At 42.5% G+C, this 12,632-nt stretch overlaps 1 protein-coding gene across 2 annotated transcripts in view; it reads left to right on the top strand.

Moving 5' to 3' along the window:
* RAMP2 (receptor activity modifying protein 2) overlaps positions 1-12,354 on the top strand; it is a 42,950-nt gene extending 30,596 nt beyond the window's left edge. For both annotated transcript variants that reach the window (XM_044297903.1, XM_044297904.1), the window contains exons 2-4: positions 4,715-4,831; positions 6,743-6,842; positions 11,302-12,354. In XM_044297903.1, coding sequence (XP_044153838.1) covers positions 4,715-4,831; positions 6,743-6,842; positions 11,302-11,557 — 473 coding nt within the window. In that variant the 3' untranslated portion in view covers positions 11,558-12,354. The remainder of the gene's footprint in view (positions 1-4,714; positions 4,832-6,742; positions 6,843-11,301) is intronic.
* The last annotated feature ends 278 nt before the right edge of the window (positions 12,355-12,632 follow it).

Below are 12,632 nucleotides of genomic sequence, written 5' to 3'. Positions count from 1 at the left end.
TCAGAGACAGCAACGTAGAAGTCTATTCTGAACAGGTCTTCGCCCCTTTTTTTTATTTTGTTGCACAAAATAAACGTATTTATTTTGCATTCAGTCCCAAAAAGCACAACCACTGCTCGGCTGAGTGCAAAACATGTTTCACTGACTACTCTTTGCTAGTGATACTCAGCTTTCCTGGATTCCTTATAGTTCATCCAGCTTTCCTTGGAAGCCTAGTACATATTTGAGAGGAATCTTGGGGAAATATCACAAACCCTGGTAACTATTTTTGTCAATGTCTTACACTGGTTTATTATATTGTAGTGCTTAGAATAATATCAGAATAGTGTCTTAAAACTGTGTCATGCCAGTATGATAAAGTGCTTGAATAAATTTGACATTTCGTTAAATGACAGTAGCTGGTAAGGTAAAAAGTTCAATGTAGATGATGGGCACTTGTCTGACACCAAATATAGTCTTATTATTGTACCAATGTGACAGTATAGTGCAATAGCATGTCCAGCGTTGGACTGGTGGACCCAGGTTCTGATATCACAGTGTGCCCCAAACAGGGGAGGACAGGCCATAAACTTCACAAGGAAATTTCTGGGTGGGCTGATGCCCAGGGGGCTGTCTGAGCCCTCCTCATGGCCACTGACCAGGTACATAATGATGTGACACTCTGTGTGTTAATTAAGACTGGAAGCATATTGTTGCTATAATGATGCCAGTGAATGAGTTCAATAAGACTGGTGAACAGAAAATCTAAAACCTAAAGACTGCCCCCCCCAACTAGCTAACCTGGCTTCCTCAGGGGTTTTGGGCAGCATCAAACCCCTGCCCAAAACCCCTGAGGAAGCCAGGTTAGCTGGCAAAACATGTCGGGGGGCAGTCCTTAGGTTTTAGATTTTCTGTTCACCAGTCTTATTGAGCTCAGTCACTAGCATCATTATAGCAACAATGATCTGCATTATAGCAATATTGATCTGCGGGAGATAGTTTCAGCTTCACACTATAACCAGTGCAGCAACTGGAAAGTGTGTGATATGCTATCAGTCTGTCAGTGCCTGTAGAAGGGAGAGTGCACACCCCTGCTGGCACAAAGTAACAAAAGACGCACACAATAGCCAATATAGACAGAGAAATGTTTATTTTAAATTCCTTTTTGGTTTAGCTCACCCAATTTAGTTTAAGAGTGATGATTAAAAGCTATGTTTTACTGATACATCAGTATCTGGGTAAAGCTGGTATTTTGTTTGTCAGGACTTTTCTGTATATGTTGTAAAAATATACCTATACCCAGATAGGGTCAGTCAGCAGAATTTAATTTTTCTAAACTTCGCTCATTTCTAATTGCAACTTTTTAAACACCTACTAGAGGATGCACCTAATTTATGACGAAGCCTGCGATTCGGCATAGATTTGGAGCATCCTCCGGCAGCACAGGAGATATTTTAGACCAGCTTAAAACACTAGTCTATGATAAATCTCAGTGGATCTTTCAATCTAATGCCTTACTTCATGTATTATAGAGGTTACCGACAGTCTGTATGCCACCAGGGTACTGGAGAACAGTTGCGACTTTTTGGGATGACTTCAGATTTTTTGGTCAAAAAGTCGCAATAATAAATCCAGCTGATAAAATATGTCTGACCATAAAACATCTGTCTATTCCTTAGTAAATGCAATTTTTCCCGTAAATGGTGCAAACGCATCATAAACAGGATCAGCCAAAATCACTTCAATTTTCTGGCGCTGCGCACTTGATACGTTTTCCCCTAGGTTTACACCATCTAAATATTAGACATGATTATTTAATCTGCCCCAGTGATTCTAAAATATGAAATCCTAACTGCCAAAAGTTTTGTTTTATGCAGTTTTGCCAGCCATACTGGTTTCTACTGAAGCCCAAATATGAGGAAAAACAATTTATTTCATCCCTCATCAGTTATTGTTCAACTATATTTAAAAAATTAAATAAAAACACCCCCTGAACTTAAAGAGGACCATTCACTAGTTTAAAAACTAAAAACTATCTATATCAGTGGGGAGAGCGGCGCCCAGGGGTCCCCCTGCACTTACTAGTATGCCTGGGCGCCGCTCTGTTCGCCCGATATAGGCTCCGGTGTCTGCAGCTCCCTCTGTTGTACTGGGCGGAGTTTTTGTATTAGGGTTGACTCCCAGGCTATGAGCTGTGCGCTACGATTGGCCAGCGCTGCAGCAAGGGACAACCCTAATACAAAAACTCCGCCCAGTACAACAGAGGGAGCTGCAGACACCGGAGCCTATACCGGGCGAACGGAGCGGCACCCAGACATACTAGTAAGTTCGTTTTTAGTTTTTAAACTAGTGAAAGGTCCTCTTTAATGGACTACATCATATAATGGACTAGGTCATGTGCTGTACTTACCAGCTCCCTCCACTACACAATGGACTTAGGTGTGTAGTTCTGGCGCTGATCGGTTTGGGAGTGAGATGTCACTATCCTGGAGATAGGCAATTAATATCAAGGTTCAGGACAACCCCTATAATGTGTTTCATAAATTCATAATTGTTTCACTGTTACCTAATTTACTAACATTTAACATTAATAAAAGTGTTCACAATTGCTTATTTTTTTTTTTTTTTTTATCCTATAATGCTAGCACTAGACATTTCCACTTTGGAACTAGCCAGGCTTTAAAAGTGCATACTTTGTTTTCATCTGATTTATATAAATTTGTACTGTATCAACCGAAAGTCATAATCATGATAATAATGTGATGTGATCTCCCCTTGCTTGAATCTAATTTCCTATTGCACCAGGGGAGCTGATAATACAAACCACATTGATTGTTTGCAATGTTACAGACCACTGTCTATGTTCTTTTAAAGGCACTAATGCATTACATATGCTCCACAGCTCCTAACAGTGCATTGGCTTACTTGGTGCTCCCCTTGTGAGTTTAGCCTTCCTTTGCTTTCCTGCCAAAGGAAAGGAGAGACCTTGCAAGAAATCTCCGTAGTTTCTTTTTGGCATTCACTCTGTATGCCCTCACAGGAAAAATGGGCCTTTATGAAAAATGAATTGTGCAACTGCAAACGACAAGAGGAATATGGAATATTACAAGGTGGAGAAACTTTGAGAGAGGAAAGGGTGAATTATAATAATAAGCCTTGCGGGGGTAACAGGAGTGGGGAGGTGACAGGAACATTCACATACATTAATGGAAAGGAAGGAAGTAAAGCTCGGGAAAGGAGGTGTCAAAACAAGGTCATGCTCTAAAACTGAAGGCTGGGAGGTTCAGGGGAAATGTGTTTTAGAATCAGATAGAAAAGATCCAGTACATTACAGTGGTAATTCAAGGTACCAAGTAGTTGAATTGCACTTATTTGGGGCTGAACATTTCCAATTGGTTTATTTGTTTATCTTTTGCAGCCTTCGGGTTTTAGTAACTCTACCATTTATGATCCTTCTTACTGAAATCTGTAGAAGATAAACAGTAGAAATTTTTAGTAAGGTCCAATAGTAACAGTTTTAATTTTAAAAATGCCCTCACAGTTGTCCAAATACTTATATTTAAAGGGGTTCTCTGAAGCTTTTCAACCCAGACATATCCTTGTTTTCACCCAGGCAGGCCCTCTGATATGAGCATAGGAGCATGCTCTCCTTTGCCCTGCGCTGAATTGCACAAGGCAAAGGCTTTTTCTGGAGATCTGGTAATGTACAGGGCTCTCCATGGGTAAAGCTAGGCAGAGGATTCCACCTTGCAGTGAGCCCAGTGATGTCACCATCACTAATGTGCGGGCTTTAGTGCTGCCCTAGCCTGTAAAACGGCTAGGGCAGCACTAAAGGCTCCCCATCAGTGCCAGTGACGTCACCGGAAACCCCGCTAGGCGAAGGCCTCCACTTAGCAGTGTAAAAATATAAACAAACAAGCGATCCAGCGCAGGGCAAGGGAGAGCATCGGAGCATTAAATACTACGATGCTCATATCAGAGGGCTTGCCTGAGCTCTAAACCCGTACAATCCCTTTAAGAACACCTTGAAGATGCCACTGTTAAGGAGGACCTTTGACTTCTCCTGACATGTTTCGTTTTAGCCACCACATGCATTCCCAATGTCATAATTCTGGAGCATCTATTCTTATGACTCTATATTGTGCCATTTGTTTATTATACCTTGTAGCAGTTAGGAATGAATTGCTAGCGATCTGCAGTGGAGGTATAAATAGGATATGTTTAATGAAGACTAAGGGTGGGTTCACACTAGCGTTAGGGATTCCGTTATGGCTTTCCGTTATAACATGGCTATAACAGAAAATAACGGAATCCATAAGACGGAAGGACGGATCCGTTCTTCTGCCTATAGACTTTTATTTTATTTTATTATCCGTCTGGGTCCCGTTATGCAAAACGGAAAACAAAGTCCTGTCGACAGGATTTTGTTTTCCGTCTTGCATAACGGGACCCAAACAGATCCGACTTCTATTAGGACAGAAAGCAAACAGCTTCCGTTTTGCATTGTGTCTGGGCATTCCGTTATTTTCCGTTATAACTGAAAGCCATTACGGAATCTCTAACGCTAGTGTGAACCCACCCTAATTAAGATATATTAGCCTAATAATGGTTGCAAAGGCAAACAATGCATTTTAGTATTTTAAATATGTGGTATATGATCCTAACCGAGCTCAGAGTAACTAGGCCCCCAGATGGCTTATTGACATACTTTAATAAGTGACTTTTTCTTTAACAGCTTTCAGCTCAATGGCAGCAGTGGAGAATGTAACACACCCTACAAACAACGTGTCAAATTTCAATTTGACAATAGCCAACACGCCAAATTCAACAGTGTACCCAATAAATGTCACTCGTAAGTATAGAATGTGAAGTTTTTTAATAATACAACAAGCAATTGTCAAATTTTCTTTAAAGGGGTTGTCCCTAAAAATAATGGTTCCTGTGTTCCACTGTATGAATATTGCAGTGGTTGAGCATGTGTGCTGGCAGGCTATTATTCTCTATGGGACTATTATAACTGGTTGAACACTGTACTCAGAGTCAGCTATCTCCAGCAGTCCCATACAGAAGGCATGCTTTACCACTGCTGAATTCATATTTGGGGGCACAGGACATCAATCTAATCATCGACTTATCTCCTATCCTGTTGATAGGAGATAGGATTACATCTTGGCGGGGGCATTGCTAGGGTCTTAAAAGATCCGGGGCCCAAGCCCCAATGCATGTGGCTCAATTCTCTAAGTCGACCCCCTGCCCCCCTCGCCGCATACTCTAGCACTGAAGACATTTTACTGTACCTGCTAAACAGCTATACAGCAGCACGTACCTCTCGCATCAAGGGTCTCCCATGTAATGTCTCCTCTGATGTAGTTCTTCGCTGTTATCATCTTCTCCATTTGGTCTGGATAACTTCTTTCAGCTGCACCTCGTCTCTGCAGAGTTTGATACACAGATATCTTCGGTTCCTCACTTGTCTATTATCATCCCCCAACCTTGAATCCCAAAAGTGTCCTAATATCCTGCTGCTCGCTGTGCTCCCCAATACCCCCAAATACTAAAGAAATATTAGTGCCATACAGATATACAGTAATAGTGCTCCTCCAAGTCCCACCAATATTAATTCCCTTCTATAGTGCCCTCATTAGTAATACTGCCCCCTGCAGTGCCCCCAAAAGTGATAATGCTCCCCAAGAATGCCTTTATTATTAGAAGAGCCATCCAGTATCAATAATACCTTCACTGATCCCCCAGTAAAAATAAGGCCTTCCTATTGTTCCCCCAGTGGTAATAAAGCTCTCTACAGACCCCTCAGTAGAAATAAGGCCCCCCAAAGTGCTCTTAGTAAAAATAAGGCAGATCTATAAGTCACTCCTATAAAGCCCCAAGTAGTAATAAGAACACCTATTATGTCCCCAAATTGCCCCAAGTATTTATATCACCCCTACTGTTAAAATACTCATCCTGAAGTGCCCCAGTATTTATAATGCCCCTTGCAGTGCCCTATAAAATACAGTCCCATGTAAATAACAACACCCTGCCACAGCCAACATACAATCCCATGTAAATAACATCCCTCCACCCCACTCCAACATACAGTTCCATGTAAATAATATCCCTCCCTTCAGCCCTAACATACAGTTAAATAACCACAACTCCCAACATTACTCTGCCTATCCCTTCACTTACCTCTCCTTCTGTAGCAGACTTCACCACAGCTTCTTCCCCAGGACTTCTTTTCACTGCTGAGTGCCATCATCTCCTTCACTAGTCACATGATGGTGACATCATTGTAGGTCCTCAACCACTGCCTTCAGCACTGATCACATGGACTATGATGTCATCACAGGTCCTTCAGCTCTTCCAGCACATTAGATTAATTTGTATTGCCATCCTGAGGACAGCAATACAGTTGTATCTATCAGGCAGGCAATACATTCGGGACCTGGGACAAAACATCAGATGCCCAGGACCCAAATGTTTTAACCTAGAAACCCCTCTGCATCTTAGGACAATCCTTTTAAGCAGAATATGACATGAACATGTTTATTGTGTGTAAATGTGGAAGTGAAACAATATGTTTCAGTAGCCTATCAGTCATATTTTGGTCCATTTTGGAACTGGATATTTCAATAATCCAATAGGACTAGCATTGCTTCAAGAAACACTATAGGTGTGCTGAGTCAACACAGGAGCATTATCTTTAGCTCCTCCAGGTGCAATGGTATAAGCCCAAGCTGACTGTTTTTATTTTCTATATTTGCAGTAAAATACGACAGAATTGTTGAGATGTGCTGGAAAGAATTTAATGATTCAATGTTTCACATTAATCAGGAATACTGGTGCAGCTGGGAGCACATTGTCAGGTATAGTCTCTGAAGCAAATGCATATTTAACTCAATGTAGTAGATTTACTAATACGTAAGCAGTGTAAATGTAGACTAAACAGTCTAAATATGCACAAATTCATCAAAGTGAATCATGCTGATTGCATGTCTAGACACTTGGGGCTAACTTTATACCACCTATTGGTTGGCTTTCTGTGCACCCAATTTGCACACCAAAATTTTGCTGATGCATTTTAAGGGTACTTTCACGCTTGCAATGCTGGATTCCAGCAGGCAGTTCCGTCACATCTGTATGCAAACGGATACCATTTGTAGACTGATCCGGATCGATCTCACAAATGCATTGCAATACCGGATCCGTCTCTCCGGTTGTCATCTGGAAAAAACAGATCCGGTATTTATCTTTTTCACATTTTTTCCGTTAATTACTTGCCGGAATGCTGGATCCGGCATTATTTTACATTGAAATGCATTAATGCCGGATCAGTTTTTCCGGAACACTTTGGGCCGGATCCGGCATTAATGCATTTCAATGTAAAATAATGCAGAATCCTGCATTCCAGCAAGTGTTCCGGAATTTTGGACGGAGAAAATACCGCAGCATGCTGCGGTATTTTCTCCATCCAAAAACCGTACAGTGACTGCAGTATTTTCTCCGTCCAAAAACCGTACAGTGACTGAACTGAAAACATCCTGATGCATACTGAACGGATTGCTTTCCATTCAGAATGCATTAGGATAAAACTGATCATTTATTTCTGGTATTGATCCCCATGGATGGAAATCAATACCGGAAAAGTTTAACCCAAGTGTAAAAGTACCCTGCCATATAATAAATGTGGTAAATGCAAGTACAGCCATTTTTATGCCAGAGCTCTGGCACATTTAGTAAATTACCCCAATGTGTATGTTTGGGCCTTTTTTTTTTTTTTACACATCTTGTCACACAGTAATCTGTAATTGTCAGTTCAGTTACAACAAAAACATAGAGATGTGCTCACAATCTGCAAGAAAACTGATCACCAGAGATGTGGGCCCAATACCTCAAGACACAAGATATTGACTAAGACAGTAGAAAATTGCCAGCACTCTATGTCAGTTAGGATTAAAATCTTAGCTTTTTTTAAAGGGGTTATCCGAGTGTCTAAGGGTGGGTTCACATCACATTTTATGCCTCCGTTTGACATATACGTGACATATACATTACAAAAAAAAGGATACGTTCTTGTATCCTTCACAGTCCAGTCAAAAAAAGTTTAATTTTTTTTTTTTTTACTATGGTATTTTTTTTTTCAATGGAACTCCATGGTGAATGGATGCCACTGTATGGCAACAATCTGAGGCATCTGTTTAAGTATACGTTTTTTGTATATGTTAAACGGATGGGAAAACGTGATGTGAACTCAGCCTTAGGCCTCATGCACACGACCGTTGTGTGCATCCGTGGCTGTTGTGCCGTTTTCCGGTTTTTTTTCACGGACCCATTGACTTTCAATGGGTCCGTGGAAAGATCGGAAAATGCACCGTTTTTCAGCTGCATCTGTGATCCGTGTTTCCTGTCCGTCAAAAAAATATGACCTGTCCTATTTTTCTGATGGACAACGGTTCACAGACCCATTCAAGTCAATGGGTCCGTGAAAAAAGATGGATGCACACAAGATTGGCATCCGCGTCTGTGGTCCGTGGCAGTAGGCTACTTTTACACAGACGGATCCGCAGATCCGTCTGCATAAAAGCTTTTTCAGAGCTGAGTTTTCACTTCGTGAAAACTCAGATCCGACAGTATATTCTAACACAGAGGCGTTCCCATGGTGATGGGGACGCATCAGGTTAGAATATACTAAAAGAACTGTGTACATGACTGCCCCCTGCTGCCTGGCAGGTGCTGCCAGGCAGCAGGGGGCAGACCCCCCCCGTATTTAACACATTGGTGGCCAGTGCGGCTGGCCCCCCCTCCCTCCCCTGTAGTTAACACATTGGTGGCCAGTGCGGCCGCCCCCCCACTCCCTCCCCTGTAGTTAACACATTGGTGGCCAGTGCAGCCGCCCCCCCTCCCTCCCCTGTAGTTAACACATTGGTGGCCAGTTCGGCCGGCCCCCCCCTCCCTCCCCTGTAGTACTGTAGATTCATTGGTGGCAAGTGGGCCCCCCCTCCCTCCCCTGTAGTACTGTAGATTCATTGGTGGCCAGTGGGCCCCCCCTCCCTTCCCTGTAGTACTGTAGATTCATTGGTGGCCAGTGGGCCCCCCCCCCTCCCCCTCCTAATTAAAATCTCCCCCCTATCATTGGTGGCAGCGGAGAGTACCGATCGGAGTCCCAGTTTAATCGCTGGGGCTCCGATCGGTAACCATGGCAACCAGGACGCTACTGCAGTCCCGGTTGCCATTGTTACTTAGCATTTTGTAGAAGCATTATACTTACCTGCGAGCTGCGATGTCTGTGTCCGGCCGGGAGCTCCTCCTACTGGTAAGTGACAGTGCGGCGCATTGCTTAATGACCTGTCACTTACCAGTAGGATGAGCTCCCGGCCGGACACAGACATCGCAGCTCGCAGGTAAGTATAATGCTTCTACAAATTGCTAAGTAACCATGGCAACCGGGACTGCAGTAGCGTCCTGGTTGCCATGGTTACCGATCGGAGCCCCAGCGATTAAACTGGGACTCCGATCGGTACTCTCCGCTGCCACCAATGATAAGGGGGGAGATTTTAATTAGGAGGGGGAGGGAGGGCGGGGCCACTGGCCACCAATGAATCTACAGTACTACAGGGGTGGGAGGGGGGGCCACTGGCCACCAATAAATCTACAGTACTACAGGGGAGGGAGGGGGGCCCACTGGCCACCAATGAATCTACAGTACTACAGGGGTGGGAGGGGGGCCCACTGGCCACCAATGAATCTACAGTACTACAGGGGAGGGAGGGGGGGCGGCCGCACTGGCCACCAATGTGTTAAATACAGGGGGGGGTCTGCCCCCTGCTGCCTGGCAGCACCTGCCAGGCAGCAGGTTGCAGTCATGTACACAGTTATTTGAGCATATTCTAACCTGAAGCGTCCCCATCACCATGGGAACGCCTCTGTGTTAGAATATACTGTCGGATCTGAGTTTCATGATCTAACTCAAATCCGATGGTATATTCTAACATAGAGGCATTCCCATGGTGATGGGGACGCTTCAAGTTAAAATATACCATCAGATTGGAGAAAACTCCAATCCGATGGTATAAAAGGGACTCCTGACTTTACATTGAAAGTCAATGGGGGACGGATCCGTTTGCAATTGCACCATATTGTGTCACCGTCAAACGGATCCGTCCCCATTGACTTGCAATGTAGTTTGGCTCCGCACGGCCTTTTTTTTCATGTCCGTGGATCCTCCAAAAATCAAGGAAGACCCACGGACGAAAAAACGGATCACGGACCTACGGACCCTGTTTTTGCGGACCTTAAAAAAAAACGGTCGTGTGCATGAGGCCTTATACTAATGATCTATCTTCAGTATCTGATTGATTAGGGTCAGACTCCTGGCACCCTTACCAATCAGCTGTTTGAAGAGTCCACAGCGGTGCAGTGAGCATGGCGGGTTCTTCCTAGGACAGTGACATCATGTTCGTCAGTCACATGGCCTATGCACAGCTGAGTCCCATTCAATTGAATGGGGCTCAGCTGCAATAGCAAGCTCAGCCGCTATCCAATGGACAGAGGTGTTATTGGTTACTTTTTAACAGTGCGCCTATTGTCCTTTAGAGCACAACTTTATCACTCGTATATACCTTTATCCAAACCCTTAGATTTTTTTAATACAACCATATCAGCTTATGACATGACATACAGAATATACATGTGGGAAATGGATAGAATGGCTGCCTGTCCTGGTCTGAGAGCACTATCGTGACTAGCCACAGGAGTAAGGGTTGTACAGGAGTAGGGGGTTCCTGGAGGGTAGAGGGCCCGTTTAAAAAGTTACTGTGAGGCCCAGTCAGTTCTAGTTTCGCTACTTCACTCAGCTGTATTTTGGTTTCTCACAACCTCTAAGCTGTACAGAATAATACAGCACCCATAGAATTCTTAGGGGCCACACTGTGCTCTCCTTCTGACGAAGAATTACAGAGTTATTCTCGCTTAAGCCACTTTCACTTGGCAGTATTTTGGTCAGTATTTTTCATCAGCATTTGTAAGCCAAAACCAGAAGAAGAAAAAGTATAATGGAAAGATGTGTGCCTCTTCTGTGTCTCATTCCTAGTTTTGGCTTACAAATGTTGATGCAAAATACTGACTAAAGTACTGCTGTGTGAAAAGGTAGTTCTTCTAGGAGAAATTATCTCCAAAACACAATGTTGTACGGATATATGGCTCTGTATGCCAAGTGCATGAGGCCTACAATGATAATCGTTCAAAGTTGTCAATAGCATTAAAAAGTGAAACTTATTTTTAAGGTTTTGCAATATGTCACCAATTATTTTTGTTTCTCCACTACAGCGCATACAACTTGTTGCAATTATGCTTGGAATTCTACGCCGAATTACATTTTATTGCCTTCCCAAATGAATTGGCACATGACGCAATTGTGAAAGCCCACATGTATCATTTTAAAAATTGCAGTCTTTTGTCTGAAGAACTCCTAGACCCTCCGGAGAATATTCTATTAGGATTAATTTTTGCCCCCATCTGCATTATACCTTTTCTGGTCACACTTGTTGTATACAAGAGCAACACTAGCAAAGCACAGACTTAAGTACTACTACTACTGACATTACTAGATAATGTGATTGCGTTTTCTAACTGCTTATATTAGCAGAAGGCTTTTGACAGTCTTTGGTCAATTTTATGACCGTGCCTGATCCTTAATGCTCACCTACATTTTAGAATCCACTTCCAGCTTGGAAAGACTACAACCTCTAACTTCACTGACCTTCCGATTATGGTGATATGAAATTGGACCTCATCATGTAAGAAGCTTTTAATCTGTCATCATGTGACTTCACTGGAAGATTGACATTCCAAGCGTATCAACAATTAAAATATGTCAAATAAAATGTGAAGCAAGAAGACCATCATCTCTCTTCTCCATCACAGAAATGAGTGTACTGTACAATATTCTGGAATATTCTTCCAAACTGTTCCCCGGATATTTTTCAGTCAACACTTTAAATTGACACATGTTTCCTCCTAAGAAAGAGCCATCTACATGTGAGAACAACATAGTTGAGAACAATGAGCATTGTGGCATTATTTTAATGCCTTGTTTAATTGTAAAAATATCTTGTCTATGTGTAGACGCCCCTATGATGGAATACTGGAAGCTTTTAATATGTTATATTTTTCTGCTTTATCTGTTTGATAATATTTATAAGAATGTGTTTGTATTTCAAAAATGATGTGGAACGAAAGGCTTGTCTTCAGCCCGAGGAATTGGACATGTAATGTTGAATTATATTACTGAGAGTGAAATTGTGTATGTATCTGTGTGTGGAGTGCAAAACTGAACTTTTAGTACAAAAAAACCCAAAAAATAAATAAATTGAAAACTGACTTTACAGGAAGCAAACATTAACAAGGCACATCAAAACCATTTGGGTTTCATCATACATAACACTTTTAGAAAATTTTGTACATAAACTATTGAGTCAGCTATGTTTATCTATACCAGATATGTTCACTGAAGCATTTAGACCTTGTTTACACAAGGCAGTTTGGTGCGGTTGTTGATTGTTTTTCTAGCCAAAGCTAGCAGTGGACCCTAAGGGTATGGCCACACAATAAAGTGTCTTTCTGTTGTTTAGTAGCAAAAAACAGGACTGAATAAACCC

This window comes from Bufo gargarizans, chromosome 6, assembly GCF_014858855.1.
Source record: "Bufo gargarizans isolate SCDJY-AF-19 chromosome 6, ASM1485885v1, whole genome shotgun sequence".
NCBI lineage: Eukaryota > Metazoa > Chordata > Amphibia > Anura > Bufonidae > Bufo > Bufo gargarizans.
This window is presented reverse-complemented; position numbering and strand designations above follow the sequence as displayed.